Here is a 16,954-nt window from a genome sequence, read left to right as displayed (position 1 = left end):
GGCCTCTGGTCTCGGCCTCACTGCTTCTGTCTTAGAAACACCTGGCCTCCATGCTTTCCCGCCTGAGCCCCATCATCCACACCTCTGCCAGAGTGATCTCTCCATGAGAATTCCAAGGACTCTACTTCCCTGCTAAGAAATCTCCAGCTCTGAGCAGAACGAAATCCAGACTCCTCATCTCTCATCTTGTTGGGCTTCGTGTAAAGGCCTTTACAATGTGCGCCCCATCTTCAAATCCCCATCCGATTCTCAGCCCATCACCTCCCGTCCCGTCTCCTCCTACCACAGCCCACCTTAGATCAGCCCATCTCACTCCAACCCATTCAGCACATCCTATCCCATCCCATCTTAACCCATTCCACCCTATCCGGGCTACCAGCCACCCTCCCAACAAACTTACAGAATTCGGCATCTACAGGCTGGGTGCAGTGGCTCATGCTTGTAATCCTTGCACTTAGGGAGGCCAAGGTGGAAGGATTGCCTGAGGCCAGGAATTGGAGACCAGCCTGGGCAACATCAAAAGACACCGTCTCCACAAGAAAATTTAAAATTAGCCAGGCGTGGTGGTGCATGCCTATAGTTCTAGCTGCTTGGGAGACTGAGCCCGGAGGATTGCTTGAACCTAAGAGTTTGAGGCTATGGTGAGCTATGATTGTGCCACTGCACTCCAGCCTGCAAGAGAGCAAGACCCTGTCTCAAGGAAAAATAAAATGGTTTGCTATCTGCAGTCCTTGAGCTCTTTCAGTCCTGGTATTTTGGTAGGGTTGGGAACATGCTCTTTCCTCTCTCTGGATGGGGCTCCCAGCTACTCAGCCCCCATACAGGTTCCTTCTTAGGCCTCTGCATCCTATTTTCTACTTCATATCATGCTCAATTGCTCTTAGAGAACTGGCTGAGCTGCCTGCCTGGTCTGGAAAGAGTATCTGCCATCTTAGAGAGTGGCTGGCATCCTAAAATATTTCTTTTTTCCTTTTTAAAAATTTTTCCTTTTCTTTTTTCTTTTTTTTTTTCTTTTTTTTTTTTTTTTGAGACAGGGTCTTGCTCGGGCTGGAGTGCAGCCACTAACTCCTGGACTCAACTGATCCTCCCACCTCAGCCCCCCTAGTAGCTGGGACTATAGGTGCATGCCACCACTCCCAGCTATTTTTTTTTTTTTTTTGTATTTTTTATAGAGATGGGATATCGTTATGTTGCCTAGACTGGTCTCGAACTCCTGGGCTCAAGCAATCCACCTGCCTTGGCCTCCCAAAATGCTGGGATTACAAGTGTGAGCCACCGCACCTGACCAAAAACTTTTTCTAAAGAAAACTTTTCATTTCAGTGTGACATACATCCAGAAAAGTGCACAGATCCTAAGTGCTGACCTCAACCAGTAGGAAGTTTTACAAAGTGAACATGCCTACGCGACTAGCAGTCAGGCTGAGAAACAGTATTTCCAGCCACTAGAAGCCACTACCCCTCCCAGTCTGCCTCTTTCTCTCCAAGGAAAACCACTGTTGCAAATTCTAACAGCTTAAGTTACTGTGGCCTGTTTTTGAGCTTGATGTAAATGTAATCCCATAGTGTTCTCTTAGGGCCTGGTTATATGGCTTCTTTTTTTTAATTCCTAGCACCAGTGAATCAGTATAAGTTTGACCGCTGTGAGGCTAAGCTGGGCATGGGGTGGGGATGAAGAGAATGCTTAGGGGGTGGTGGCAGATCCATAGGACATTGGGGGGGGTCTTATAAGAGATCTGAGGGGAGGTCTCGAGGCTGTCAAGGGACCCATCCAGCAGCAGCAAAGCTGGGCTTTCCTCCTATCCCAGGGGCAGCAAATCGGGACCACTCCTGAAGTCGCTGGCCATTGGTGGCCCTGGAGGCTGTCTCAGCCCATTATCTCTGAGGATGTCCTTGATGGCATTGCCTGCCTGGATGGACTCTGGTCACTCCCCACCCCTGGCTTCTAGGACACAGTGCAGGGGGCCTGGGGAGTGTGGCTGGCTGTTAGTACCTTGGAGTAACCACGGAGCTGATGGCATTGCTTCACCTGTGATTGAATTAATTCTCCATTGCTGGAGACTAAGGGAAAGATTAGGGACTGGCAGCTTCTCAGAGAAGACTTTACAAGTTGAGGTGTTCACATACTAGTTAAGAACTCCTGATCTGAGGTAGCTGACTGTGAGAATTCATCTAAATTATTCATCTTTCACCTTAGTTTTTCCATCTCTAGGATGGGTGTGATGATTTCAATACTTGCCGCTTAAAGTGACGGTTGTGAGGTTTTCGGGCCAGCATTATATAAAAGTGCTTCTTACATTGTAAGTGCTCAGTAAACATTAACTATCATTGGTAGCAAAATTGCAACAGTTAGCAGAGGCTTCCTGAGGTCCTGATGTGTAACAGACCCTAGGATTCACCTCTGTGTTCATGGAGCTCTCAGCCAACAGAGGGAGAAATAACTCAGGCATCTGACTGTGAGACAAGTGAAACAGCAGATCTGCCAGACAGAAGAAAAAGTGGCACATGCCAAAGGAAGTCCTAGGAGGTGCCTTGTTTCTAACTGCATGCCAGGGAGGCCTCTCAGAAAAGGTAGGCTTTCAGCTGGGCCTTGAAGGATGAGCAAGGTTTCTACAGCATGACAGAAGGAGGAAGGGCAGTGCTGATGAGGAGTGTCTTAGTTTGGGTTGCCCAGGAAGCAGACCTTGGCACGATGATTTGGATGTGAGCAGGTACAATATATTGGGACAACCCAAAGTCCGGAAACACAGTGGAGGAGGGAGGGGAGGCCAGAGGGGAGACAGCCAATTAGAGCTCATCAATAATAAGTGGGTTATCACTGTGGGCAACCGGGGCTCAATCCCACTGGAGATCCTTTGAAGAACCATATAGAATGCACCCCAGGTTGCTCAGTCAACCCCCATCCCTCCTGCTTGGGTGTCCTTCCTGGACCTCCTCACTCCTAGGCAGTTCTCCCACCCACTTCCTGCCCAGCCCTTTGCAGGCCTGGAGAGCATCCTTAGGCAGAGAGATGCAGGAACCATCTGAGATGCCTGGGGTTTGCTGGGGTGATATGAGGGGGGTATCCGCCCTGGGAGGCAGAAGAGTTAGTAAGTGAGGAGGGTGGCTCGGCAGAGATGGGGAAACCCTTCAGAGAGTAACACGGCTCCTGCAGGTGGAAGCAAGCCACACAGGGTCACGCTCCTTCATGCCAGGCACCCAGCCTTTATCCTTTCATCTCAGACTCCCCCAAATAGTCTGTACTGTTGTTCCCCACCTTTTGCAGATGTGGGAGCCAGGCTCAGGGAGCTTACACAACCCATCAGCGTTGGAGCTGGGAACCAGAGCCGGCTGGCCCTGAAGCTCATGGTCTCTTATCCTCTGTAGGGTCTCCTTCTCTGCTCTTTTTGCCTCCCAGTGCCTTCCTCAGCATTCTCCATGAGGCAGGGGCCTCAGCAGCCCACCCCGCTGCAGTTTCTATCTAGAAGCCTGCTTGCTTCTAGAGGAGGATGAGATAAAGGAAACTCAGACCTATTAGTAGCACAAACTGCACACTCCAGCTTGGGGTTTAGTAGGTTGTAGAGGAGCCTGTGAACATGTGACTTTAGTGGTGCCAAGGTGTCCTCTGCCCACAGAGGAAGCAAGAAAGGGGGGCACCTGTACCCCCCACGCCCCGGACTCCCAGCCTGAGGTTCTCAGATTTTCTCCATCTCCTACTATTCTAGTCACTTCTGCAAGGGTGCTGAAAATAATTTAAATTAGTGGATAAAAATACCTTCCACCGGATGCTTTCCCAGAGGGCCTCACAGTTATCGCCGTAGGGGAAAGGCTAGGGCTTAGGAGGCAGCTAGGAGTGAAACACCTGGAGATGTGCTGCTTGGTCCAGCAGCCGCTGGCTGCGTGTGGCTCCTGAGTCCCAGAGGTGTGGCTGGTCCAGATTGAGATGTGTTGTATGTGCAAAACAGACACTAGATGTCAAGCTGAAATGCAAAAAAAAAAAAAAAAAAAAAAGGGTGTAAAAGAATCTCAATTTTTTTTTTTTTTTTTGAGACGGTGTTTCACTCTTGTTGCCCAGGCTGGAGTGCAATGGCACGATCTCGGCTCACTGCAACCTCTGCCTCCTGGGTTCAAGCGATTCTCCTGCCTCACCCTCCCAAGTAGCTGGGACTGCAGGCATGCACCACCACATCCAGCTAATTTTTGTATTTTGAATAGAGACAGGGTTTCTTCATGTTGGTCAGGCTGGTCTCGAACTCCCAACCTCAGGTGATCTGCCCACCTTAGCCTCCCAAAGTGCTGGGATTACAGGTGTGAGCCACCACGCCTGGCCAAAAATCTCAATTTTTAATATGGATTTTACATTGAAATGGTACAGCTAGTGCTCTACTTACGACCATGGTCGGGACTGCGGACCGGTCGTAACACAATTTGGTCGTAAGTTGAGTAGGCTATATGTACAGTTGAAATGGTGCACGTGGAGATGGTAGTGCTGCCGGAAGCTGGTCCGCACTGTCGTACGCCCAGCTGGGCAACGTCTGCGCTGCCAGACGCGGAGCAGTCGTGGCTAGTGATTGTGGTCGTAAAGTCGAATGGTCGTAAGTTGCATAGGTGGTAAGTCGATCAATACCTGTAGTATTTTAGACATAATGAGTTAAACAGAATACATCACTATAATTCATTTCACCTGTTTCTTTCTACTTGTTTGATTGAGGCTTCTACAAAATGTTAACTTATAAAGTGGTTTGCATTTTAATTTGTATTGGACGGCGGTAAGATAACCTACAGATAACATTTAAAAATTTTAATCATAATTTTGACACTTAAAGTGATGAACAAATGGAACTGTGGAAATGTTTTAGACCTATTTGCCCCACCCTGACCTATTTTCTGGTGAAGGTGTGTCTCTAAGTAATAAAAGACCAGAAAGAGCAGCTGGGGCTTCCTGAGACATCAGCTGGTGGCAAGCTCAGGGGCAATGGGCCTGCCAACGCATCTCTTCAGCTCTGTCCAAAAGAGACAGTTGGTACAAAGTGCAAAAATGTGGGTTTCTCCGATGTTGTTTTAGTTCATGTGAATCAACCTCACAAGCTCCAAAAGACCTCATGGGAATTCAGTGGGAATTTGGTCTTTCCTTTGTTTTTGTTTTTTGTATTTTTGAGTCGGATCTCACTCTGTTGCCCAGGCTGGAGTACAGTAGCTCCCATCTTTGTTTGCTGCAGCCTCTGCCTCCTGGGTTCCAGCGATTTTCCTGCCTCAGCCTCCCATGTAACTGGGACTACAGGCACATGCCACCATGCCTGGCTAATTTTTGTATTTTTAGTAGACATGGGGTTTCATCATGTTGGCCAGGCTGGTCTCCGCCTCCTGACCTCAGACGATCAGCCTGCCTGCCCTCCCAAAGTGCTGGGATTATAGGTGTGAGCCACGGTGCCGGCCTGGTCTTGCCTTTGAGCTGTGAGTGTTATATTTTTGCTATTGGTTCTTACAAGTAAATGTTGTATTTAGGCCAGAAACAAAGATATAGACACTTAATATAAATATGACAGTAATTGAATGAGGGGTATGTTTGTTTGCAATCCAATTAGACCAGGCCATGACCAATTTAAAGATTTATCTGGGACTCCAGAACCTTTTGTTGGAGAATTATAGCTATTATACTGATGGGGTGGGCAAAGACAGTGAGATAGAGAATCAGGGTTCACCTGCACCACCCCCGACTCCCCATCTCTTCCTTTCCCCTGCAGCTGCTGGGCGAACATGGTATCTAAGGAAAGACTCAAAACCCAAAGAAACATCTTGAAAAAGTTCCAGAGAAACTAGAACCTGAAAATTTCTTACATTAATATCCAAGTAGATAAAAGAAAAGATTAGGACTTCTTCTTTGACTGTGATTTCACCCAAGAAAGATAAATCAGAGTGGTGTGTGTGTATCAGAGAGAGAGAGAGAGAGAGAGGAAGGGAGTGTTAGTTAAATGGTGTCTTGTTGAAGAGTAGAAGAGAGAAATTGACCTGTGCAGAAAAAACTCCAATAACATTTTGTGAAAACATATCAGCAAACAAGTGGCTATTTTCAATCCAAATTGTCTTAGGTGGGGTTTAGAAGCGGCTTCCCATCAAATGGTTTATTGAGGGAGGGCTGTAAAGAGGAGCCCGTGAGGGCAGAGGGTGAGCATGGGTTGTGCTCTTAGCTTGAGTCCAACCTCGACCTCATCCCAGGGGGGCTGGGAGTGTGAATGGACTCCAGGATGGACCTGTTACAGGCAAGGTGGGGACAGGGACCTTTTTACGCCCGTTTCTGACATTGGCTGAGGGCTGCGTCTGACCTGAGCAAGGTCAGGCAGACACTCCTAAGCATCTGGAAGGTCACTTGACCAGTGCTGATTCCTTAAAGAAGGGGACAGCCAGAAGCTGTTAGCTGCCACCACATGACAGCTGGGGACATGCACTGACTCAGAAAAGCGGTCTGGGTGGGAAGCGAGCAGCAGCCACTATATAACTGAGGGAATTGCTGTGCTTGAGTGACGCTGACAGCATCACTGAGGCCAGCAAGGAGATTCTGCCTGCTGACCAACCCAAAATAGAGGGAGGCGCATGAGCTTCCAGAAAATGAATGTGTATTCAGTTCACAGCCTGTGAAAACCATCATGGGCCTGTTTTTATAGGATACTGCTTTGGATTTCATTAAGTGTTTAGGATGCTTCCTAAGAATGGCTCTCTGTTGAAGTAAATGATTTGCTTTGGGAGGAGAGGGAGGAGATCTGTATTTTAGAGGAAGAAATAATAACTAACCAGCCCTCCCTACTCAAACTGTGGTCCTCGGACCAGCAGTGCCAGAGCCCCCAGGAGCAAGCATGCAGGAAGTGCAAGCTTTGGAGTGCCCAATGTGCCTGGCCCATCATTCAAGTCCAGCATTTATGGGGAGTGTTTTATTTCACTCATTTGTAAAATGACTACATATTCTGTGAAAGAATTCAGGCAATATAAAAAGCTGCAGAGAAGACAGTGTAAAGGCTCATAAACAGGTGAGAAGGGCACACACATCCTCGGGACTCCCGGCTAAGACTTTCCAAGACTTTGCAGGAAGCTATGTGGCCCAGGGAGGTCATGAACCCTCGTTGGTTGTGACTTTACAACACCAGCTGGAATAAAGGAGGCAGTTCGGGGCTCCTGTCATTCCTGGGGAAGCTGCTGAGTTCCACTGAGAGAAGCTGAGGAATTCCAATTTTGAGGTCGAGGAGGTGGGGCGGGGGCACCGGCCCCTCCCTCTAGGGCGCCTTCTGGCCTTATCTTCCATGGAGGACGGGGGCTCCATTCAGAGGGAGGAGAAGGCACACAAATCCCATCTTGATTAAAGAGGAGAAAACAATGGTGTCTTTGTCTGGAGCCTAAAGGGAAGAATTGACTAGATTGGGAAAAATGCAGATTGAGAGATGTTTGTAGTGGAGCAGACCAAGAAGAAAGAATCCAGTCACTTCCACCCCTACTGGCCTGAATGCTGTCATGGGGAATTGCCTGGTCCGATTAATAAATCCTCTCCTCATTGTTTTATTTTTAATTTGTATTTTATCTTAATTTATTTTTTAGCTAAAAAGGTAATATGCTTATTAGGAGATAAAAGGACAAAAAAAATTTAAACTCCCTTTACAGGCCAAGCCCCATTTCCACCATTTAATTTTTTTCCCAAAAGGTTTTAATGCATATTGCTTTTTTCATACAATATATATCTTGGAGCTGGGTGCGGTGGCTCACACCTATAATCCCAGCACTTCGGGAGGTGGAGGCAGGCGGATCACTTGAGGTCAGGAGTTCGAGACCAGCGTGGTAGGCATGGTGAAACCTCATCTCTACTAAAAATACAAAAATTAGCTGAACTTGGTGGTGGGTAATTGTAATCACAGCCACTTAGGAGGTTGAGGCAGGAGAATTGCGTGAACCCGGGAGGCAGAGGCTGCAGTGACATGAGATGACACCACTGCACCCTAGCCTGGGCAACAGAGTAAGACTCTATCTCAAAATAATATTAATAATAATAAAGAAGGCCAGGCACGGTGGCTCACGCCTGTAATCCCAGCACTTTGGAAGCCGAGATGGTCGGATCACCTGAGGTGGGGCGTTCGAGACCAGCCTGACCAACATGGAGAAACCCCGTCTCTTAAAAATACAAAATTAGCCAGATGTGGTGGTGCATGCCTGTAATTCCATCTCCTCCAGAGGCCGAGGCAGGAGAATCACTTGAACCTGGGAGGCAGAAGTTGCGGTGAGGCGAGATCGCACCATTGCACTCCAGCCTGGGCAACAAGGGCAAAACTGTCTCAATAATAATAACAATAAATCATAACAAAATTTCCAATATCGAGGGACTGTGCTTTTTCTATTCCCCAATTGATGACATGTATTTCCATTTGCAGATATCTTTCCTCCCTCCCTCCCCTCCTTACTTCCTTTCTTTCCTTTTTCTTTTTCTTTTTCTCTTTCTCCTTTTCCTTCCTTCCTTCCTTCCTTTCTTCCTTCCTTCCTTCCTTCCTTCTTTCTTTCCTTCCTTTCATTTCAGGCAATCCTACCATGAGTATATCCTGTATATCTTTTGCCTCCCTGTGTGAGTCTTCCTGTAGGTTAATTTCCCTGATGTGGAATTGCTGGATAGATACACTGTGATTTTTTTTATGGACATTGCCAAATTGCCTTTCAAGGAGGCTGCCGTAAATGTCCACTCCCACAGCATGCCCATAAAAAGCTTCTCACTGAAGTTCACCTTTGGATAAAGTTCAGTAAAGGTGCAGTTGAGCTATAGCAGGGAAAGCAACTGGAAAGTTTCAGTAGTGAAGAATTTTCCTTGGGGACGTGTGGCATGGAAGCTTGATTTGCTATTAGGAGTAAAAAATTTGAAAACAACAAACTCTTTTTGATAACCCAATAAACAACATGTTTCAGACTAGGTAGGACAGGTCGATGGAACAGAATTCAAAAGGGCAGACGATGAAAGCAGTCCCCTCTCTCCTCCACCAGCCACATTTTAAAAAAATATCCTTTTCAGCCGGGCGTGGTGGCTCATGCCTGTTATCCAAGCACTTTGGAGGCCAAGGTGGGCAGATCACCTGAGGTCGGGAGTTCAAGACCAGCCTGACCAACATGGTGAAACCCCGTCTGTATTTAAAAACAAGCAAACAAACAAACAAAAAAATACCTTTTGTTGTGAAATAAATAATACATACAAAAGTATACATACAGGTACAGTTTAAAGACAAATCTGCAAAATACTCATGTGCAGCCAGCTTATTTTTGTTTTGTTTTGTTTTGCTGTAAGATAGTCTCGCTCTCCTACCCAGGTTGGAGTGTAGTGGCACCATCTCAGCTCACTGCAACCTTCGTCTCCCAGATTGAAGTGGTTCTCCTGCCTTAGCCTCTCAAGTAGCCGGGATTACGGCGCCCACCACCATGCCCAGCTAATTTTTTTTTTTTTTTTTTTTGTATTTTTAGTAGAGACGGGGTTTCACCCTGTTGGCCACGCCGGTCAGCAGCTAGCTTATGAATGGGGCTTATCTGCATGACGTTGAGCTGTATCCCATTGAGAACTTAGTCTATCTCGGTGAATCCTCAGAGCAGCCGTGCAAGACCTCTGACACCCTGTGGCTGGTGAGGAAACGGCCTTTCAGGCTGGAGCAGCTGCTCCTGTTTCAGTTAATGCGCAGCAGACCTGCAGCCCGGCTTTTCAGTGGCCTTGGACTCACTGTCATGTGTGTCAGGAGGCTGGTGATGTCTAGTGGATGGGTGATGCTCTTCACCTGTGTCCTGCTTTAGACACAGGCATGACTGGCCTTTGCTTGATAGCACAAGATGGGTGAACCTCAGTGGTGGCAGGGGCCTCAGGATCAGTCCCTTTTGCCCAGGACTCTCTCTAGTTACCTTTGTCCCCTGAGTGTGTGGGTAATGGGGGTGATCTGGGAGGGAAATGCTTGTTCTTAAGTCTAGAAAGGGTCACCAAGGGACTGCCGCATGGCAAGGCCTGCACCAATGAATGAGGGGTGAATGGTGGCGTTTACAAGAGAAAATGGGTAGCAGAAGTGCTGGGGCACAAAGCAGAGCAATTGACTAAAGTCAGAAGTGCTGTAACCAGAGCTTCTGGGCCTATGTCTGCTTTCCTTCTCTGCCTGCAAGTTACTCATCCTCTAAGCCAGGCTCCAATTCCACTCCCTCCCCGGAAACAAAGCCCCCCGCTGCCATCATCTCTGTTGTTCAGATGATGCAGGGCTTTGGAATCTTCTAGCCTTTGCTGTCCAGGCCTTGCTGGGTGCTCTGCTCCGAGAAGATGCTCAGAGCATGGGTTGACTGAAGAGAGGAAGGAGACGTGGCCCTGTGCACATGGGGCGAGTGGTGGCCGGGCTGGCCTCTCCTGGGGGGCAGGTCACCTTTGAGGATGGGAACCTCCCGGAGTGTGTTGCCTCCAGGTTAAGCCTGACGTAAGTATGCCAGCTTCCCCATATTGTCAGTTTGGATCTTTTAAAACAGCAGTGGGTTATTTCTACTAACTAAGGAAAGGAGTAACTAGTCTCTGGGTGATGAGCTGAAGGTTTGAGATCAGCTTTGCCATTTGATCTGCTGGGTAGTGGGAGCCAGCTGCTTGCTGCCACATGGGCCCAGAAGGCCGGGGAAACAAGAGTCTGCATTGCAGTGCTAATGTGAAAGCTAAGCGGGCGCATTCCTTAGGAGAGAAGCCCGTAGCCCTTGCCTGGGTGGAAAACTAGTCCCAAGGATGTGACCTTTCTTTCCTGGAACCAATAGGGTTCATCCATTCATTCAATATTTTGATTTTTAAAATATTGCCTTAAAACATTCTTAACCTTGATTGGTGAGGTGTTTTGTTTTTGGTTTTGTTTTGAGACAGGGTCTCTCTGTCACCCAGGCTGGAGTGCAGTGGCACAATCATGGCTCACAGTAGCCTTGAACTCCTGGGTTCAAGTGATTTCTCCGGCCTTAGCCTCCTGAGTAGCTGAGACCACAGGGGCATGCTGTCACGCTCAGCTGATTTTTTACTTTTTGGTAAAGATGGGGGTCACCCCCTGTTTGCCAGATTAGTCTTGATCTCCTGGGCTTGAGCAATCTTCCTGTCTTGGCCTCCTGAAGTGCTAGGATTACAGGCGTGAGCCGTGCACCCATCCTAGAATAGTTTTAAGAGAAAAGGTGGGAGATTCGTTGTCATTCCACTGCCCAGAAGGAACCACAGTTAATATGAAAGTTATTGTGAATTAATTTTCACCCTGGCAGGTGGTTAGAGATAGGAAGTAATACAGGCAGGGATGCAATGGCATGTACACCCTCCAGACCTTGTCTCCAAAACCCCACGTTTATGTCTCAGAAAAATGTACACCGGTGCACATGGCAATGAAAACGTGCATTTATTTAGAACACTCATTTTCATACTTGGCTGCACACTAGAGCCTCCAGGGGAAGCTTTTAAAAATTCTCCTGCTTGGGCAACACCCAGAGATGACATATAATTATTAATCTTAACATACATATGTAGGCCAGGTACAGTGGTTCACACCTGTAATCCCAGGACTTTGGGGGCCGAGACAGAGGTCAGGAGTTCAAGATCAGTCTGGCCAATGTGGTGAAACCCCATCTCTACTAAAGAAATACAAAAGTTAGCCAGATGTGGTGGCAGGCACCTGTAGTCCCAGCTACCTGGGAGGCTGAGGCAGGAGAATTGCTGGAACCCAGGAGGTGGAGATTGCAGTGAGTGGAGATTGCCTGGGAGACAGAGCGAGACTCTTATAAAATAAAATAAAATGAAATATATATGTACATATATATAATTTGTAGAAAACATGAAGTATCACAAGAAACTAGAGTTAAGACCAGAGAAGGAAAGGTGATGGGGTGACAGGAGATCTTTTCTGTTTTATTTTTTAATTTATTGCTATTTTCACCATAAAACTGGGGGTACATTACTTTTAAATTTAAACAACTGTTAATAGAAACCTCTTATTATTTATTTTATTTATTTATTTATGTTGAGACAGGGTCTTGCTCTATTGCCCAGGCTGGAGTACAGTGGCATGACCTTGGCTCACTGCAACCTCTGCCTGCCGGGTTCAAGTGCTTTTCATTCCTCTTTCTCCCAAGTAGCTGAGGTTACAGACATGGACCATCACACCAGGCTAATTTTTGTATTTTTAGTAGAGACAAGATTTCATTGTGTTGGCCAGGCTGATCTCGAACTCCCAACCTCAGGTGATCTGCCTGTCTTGGCCTCCCAAAGTGCTGGGATTGTAGGCATGAACCACCGTGCCCAGCCTATTTTTCTATATTTTAATAAAAGGTAACTATTAGGGCCAGGTGCAATGGTTCATGGCTGTAATCCCAGCACTTTGGGAGGCCAAAGTGGGCAGATCACCTGAGGTTGGGAGTTTGAGACCAGCTTGGCCAACATGGTGAAACCCTGTCTCTACTAAAAATACAAAAATTAGCTGGCCGTGGTGGCAGGTGCCTATAATCCCAACTACTCAGGTGGCTGAGGCAGGAGAATTGCTTGAACCCGGGAGGTGGAGGCTGCAGTGAGTCGAGATTGCACCATTGCACTTCAGCCTGGGCGACAGGGGGAGATCAGACTCGAAAAAATAGAATAAAATATTAAAAATGAAACTGCAGCTTCCTAATCCCAGCCCCTGACCTATTACCTGGGGTCCCTGAGGCAGGCCCAGGAATCTGTACAGGGTCTGCGGGTTTCTCCAGGTGGCATCCCTTCTGTCTCTAGCCTCTAGCAAGGTCTCGTGGCTGTGGCTGTGGCCCCTTCGTGCTCCATGCACCCCAGCACCGTATTCTCCCTCTCTCAGCTTCCATGCTTATGTGACGTGTGTCTCCTTCACAGCCATAATCCTCTCTTTGAGAGCCTAAGTTAGACCTTACTATGGTGATTTCTTAATTTCACTTATTTATTTACTTATTTATTTTTTTGGAAGCGGAGTCTTGCTCTGTCGCCCAGGCTGGAGTACAGTGGCACAATCTCGGCTCATTGCAACCTCTGCCTCCTGGGTTCAAGCGATTCTCCTGCCTCAGCCTTCCCAATAGCTGGGATTACAGGCATGTGCCATCATACCTGGCTCATTTTTGTATTTTTAGTACAGATGGAGTTTCACCATGTTGGTCTGGCGCTCCTGACCTCAGGTGATCCGCCCACCTCAGCCTCCCAAAGTGTTAGGATTACAGGTGTGAGCCACTGTGCCCAGCCAATTTCATTTATTTTTGTGTGCAAGGTTTAGTATTGGACTCTGCCCACAACTAAAGCCCAATAAAACTTGATGATATGCTCTACGGGAATTTCTTAGAATCTGTCATGTGAGATTTCGGCTTAGTGTGTTTGCTTCTGTCACACACCAGTCTCAACCTTTACCAAAAAAAAAAAAAAAATCAACTTTGATTTTTAGATTCAGGGGGTGCATGTGCAGGTTTGTTTTTATGGGTACATTGCATGTTGCTGAGATTTGAGGTTTGGATGATCCCATCACCCAGTTAGTACCCAATGGGGAGTTTGTCAGTCCTCGGCCTCTCCCTCTGTCCGCCCTCTGGTAGTCCTCAGTGTCTGTTGTTCCATCTTTAAGTCCCAACCTGCTTTTTGAGTGTGAACCTCCTGTTCAGCCGCTGGCCCAAGGGGCGACCTTTGCCGGTGTAGGGCACTGAGCTGGGTGTGCTCTGAGGTCTCTGCCCTGTTACCTTACCTGACCTCAGGCAGGACCACAACCAGAATCTTAAAGACCTTAATTGGTGGCTCCTAAAAGCCAGTTTAACATCACTGGGATATCCAGTGATGTTTGTTAAAAATAGATTCCTGATTCCTACCCCAGACCCACTGAGTTGGTGTTAGGAGAGATGAGTTAAGATTTTCTTTTTTTTTTTTAGACAGAGTCTTGTTCTGTAGCCCAGGCTGGAGTGCAGTGGCACAACCTCGGCTCACTGCAACCTCCGCCTCCTGGGTCCCAGTTCGAGCAATTTTCCTGCCTCAGCCTCCTGAATAGGTGGGATTACAGGCACATGCCACCATGCCCAGCTAGTTTTTGTATTTTTAATAGAGACAGGGTTTACCATGTCGGCCAGGCTGGTCTTGAACTCCCAACCTTCCAATCCACCCGCCTTGGCCTCCCAAAGTGCTGAGATTACAGACATGAGCCACCGTGCCCGTCATGAGTTAAGATTTTCAAAAGCTCTCCAGGTGATCCTGAGGCTCTGGCAAGTATGTAAAACACTGTACTGTCCAAGCTCATCTAAATACGTATTCTGTTGCACACACACACAGAGAGTCTATGTTTATGTTCTTTATCTGAGATTCTGCCACAAACATCAGTGTGAGTAATCATGGAGGTAGGGGCAGCAGTTCTTTGATGAGGCTGTTCCATATTGTACCTGCGAAATCTCAGCTAGAGGGCAGGTCCCACTAATGTTAGCCCAGTTTTAACGCCAGCAGCACAAGAGCTTATTTGGAAATGATTTTCGTAACTACAACAAATGCCTCAGTGTCCTGCCGATGGCCTGGGCATCTGCCATTTCTGGGCACACCTGTCCAGGTGGTGACTGCCCACGCTGCACCTCTGCCTGAGGGGCTTCCTGCTGATCCCAGTCTGTCTGCACAAGGCAGGCAGAAGTGCTGGGAATGGAGACTCACAGCCACCCACTGCAGCCAGTGACTCACCCCAGCTCCTGGAGGGGCAGGATGACACCAAGTGTGTACTGGACTGTCTCCCTGCATTGTGCAGAAGGACTGGACCCGAGTTGCCCACCATGTAACTGGCTGGGTAGCTCCTCCTGGACTGGATCCTACCCTCCCCCGCCTCACATCTTTGTTCCAGCATAGGTTCTTCCCGGGATCACCTCTCAAATAAACTACTTGTACTGGAATTTTTGTTTCAGATTCTGTTTCTGGGAAAACCCAAATTTAAAAAAAAAAAATTTTTTTTAAGATGGAGTTTCATTCTGTCTCTGAGACTGGAGTACAGTGGCTCAATCTTGGCTCACTGCAACCTCCACATCCCAGGTTCCAGCGATTCTCCCATTTCAGTCTCTTGAGTTGCTGGGACTACAAGTGCATGCTACCACATCCGGCTAGTTTTTTGTATTTTTAGTAGAGATGGGATTTCACCATGTTGGCCAGGCTGGTCTCGAACTCCTGACCTCAAGTGATCTGCCCGCCTCGGCCTCCCAAAGTGCTGGGATTACAGGCGTGAGCCACTGCCCCCAGCCCAAATTAAATTTTTTTTTTAAGTTTACTTTGCTCACAATAATGAAAACATTAAGGTGGGCCAGCTGAAAGAATAAAAATCTTCCTAAAGCAGGTAGTGCTTTGTTTTGTTTTTTTCTATGTTGGCATCCGTTTGTGTTAGGTATGCTCAGATGGATGCTATGATCCTTTGTAGACGGTTTTGTCCCCTGCTCTAACCGTTGTCCTCATGCTGCCATGAATCCTTGGTCAGGATGACTTTTACTGGCTTCATAGTTGGGTTGTTCTGACTTGGCTGTGACCAACCGATGCTGTGTCTGCCCCTTGTCCTTGCAGGCATTCGTCCCTACAAATGCAATGTCTGCAATAAAGCCTTCACTCAGCGCTGCTCCCTGGAGTCCCACCTGAAGAAAATCCATGGGGTGCAGCAGCAGTATGCCTATAAGCAGCGGCGGGACAAGCTCTACGTCTGCGAGGATTGCGGCTACACGGGCCCCACCCAGGAGGAACTGTACCTGCACGTGAACAGTGCCCACCCGGGCAGCTCGTTTCTCAAAAAGACATCTAAAAAACTGGCGGCCCTTTTGCAGGGCAAGCTGACATCCGTACACCAGGAGAATACCAGCCTGAGTGAGGAGGAGGAGAGGAAGTGAGAAGGAAGGGAGGACAGACGTTCACACTGCCATGTATGTCTACGTGGATTTTTGGTTTTCAGCATCCCCCACCCCACTGGCTCTTCTTAATTAGAAATGTCCAGTTCACCTCTGTGTCCTTTTGGAACATCAGCAGTCGGATCCGTTCCAAGATTGTCAGTTACCGTAGTGCCGTCAGGCCCTGTAACCCGTGTCCTGTCTGGTGCACTTGCTCACATTCACCAAAGTTTGTTTTCCACGATCCTGATAGCCAAGAACACCATGCGGGACTTTTTTTTTTCTTTTCCAAGGATTTTCACACATGGAGGGAGAGGTATTTCTTAGAGCAATCATCATTTTATGGTGCCTTGAAATAAAAATACTTCTACTTGAAATGCTGTTTAAGCAAGGGAAATGAATTTTGTTATTCTGAAAGAGTTTACAGAAATTATTTTAATAAATGAAATGTTCTTGTGAAGCTTTCAAAGGCCAAGTGAAACATTGACCCACAGCTCTCTGTTCAGAGCTTACTGTGTGATGTTTCGTTGCAGGTTATTGAGATGGGGAGGTTGATTATGTTGTATTAGTGGTGTGGGTTTGAAGAAACAGATCTTTCTCTCTCTTTTTTTTTTGTTTTGTTTTTGAGACAAGTTCTCACTCTGTCGCCCAGGCTGGAGTGCAGTGGTGCGATCATGGCTCACTGCAACCTTGACCTCCCAGGCTCAGGTGATCCTCTCCCACTTCAGCCTCCCAAGTGGCTGGGACTACAGGTGTGTGCCACTATGCCCAGCTAATTTTTGTATTTTTTTTTGTAGAGATGGGATTTTGCTGTGTTGTCCAGGCTGGGATCAAATCTTGAGTGTTGGGTGGAAGAACAAATGGCTGATTAGAAAAACCTACACTAAGGGGTTGGCTCATGCAGGCTGGTGGGCAGAGACGCCTGGGGTGGCATGGCAGGGGACTCAACTCTAGGGTCTCTTTTTATGGGCCTGGTATCTTTCTCTGCAGAGGTCTTGGCTTTCTGCGGTTAGGATGCACTGGCTGAAGCCTCTTCTCCCTCCCTTGAATGGGCTCTGGGGCCAACCCTGGAGCATGAGAAATGTTGACTCCTCACTTGCAGGAGGGATAGCAGTGTCAG

At 47.6% G+C, this 16,954-nt stretch overlaps 1 protein-coding gene across 2 annotated transcripts in view; it reads left to right on the top strand.

Moving 5' to 3' along the window:
- Nucleotides 1–16,215, top strand: part of OVOL2 (ovo like zinc finger 2) — a 36,303-nt gene extending 20,088 nt beyond the window's left edge. For both annotated transcript variants that reach the window (XM_032248077.1, XM_032248078.1), the window contains exon 5: nucleotides 15,521–16,215. In XM_032248077.1, coding sequence (XP_032103968.1) covers nucleotides 15,521–15,837 — 317 coding nt within the window. In that variant the 3' untranslated portion in view covers nucleotides 15,838–16,215. The remainder of the gene's footprint in view (nucleotides 1–15,520) is intronic.
- Nucleotides 16,216–16,954: the final 739 nt, after the last annotated feature.

Source organism: Sapajus apella, unplaced genomic scaffold (assembly GCF_009761245.1).
Source record: "Sapajus apella isolate SASKATOON/1434 unplaced genomic scaffold, GSC_monkey_1.0 scaffold65, whole genome shotgun sequence".
Taxonomy (NCBI): domain Eukaryota; kingdom Metazoa; phylum Chordata; class Mammalia; order Primates; family Cebidae; genus Sapajus; species Sapajus apella.
Note: the sequence above shows the minus strand (reverse complement) of the source record. Positions and strands in the feature narration are given on the sequence as shown.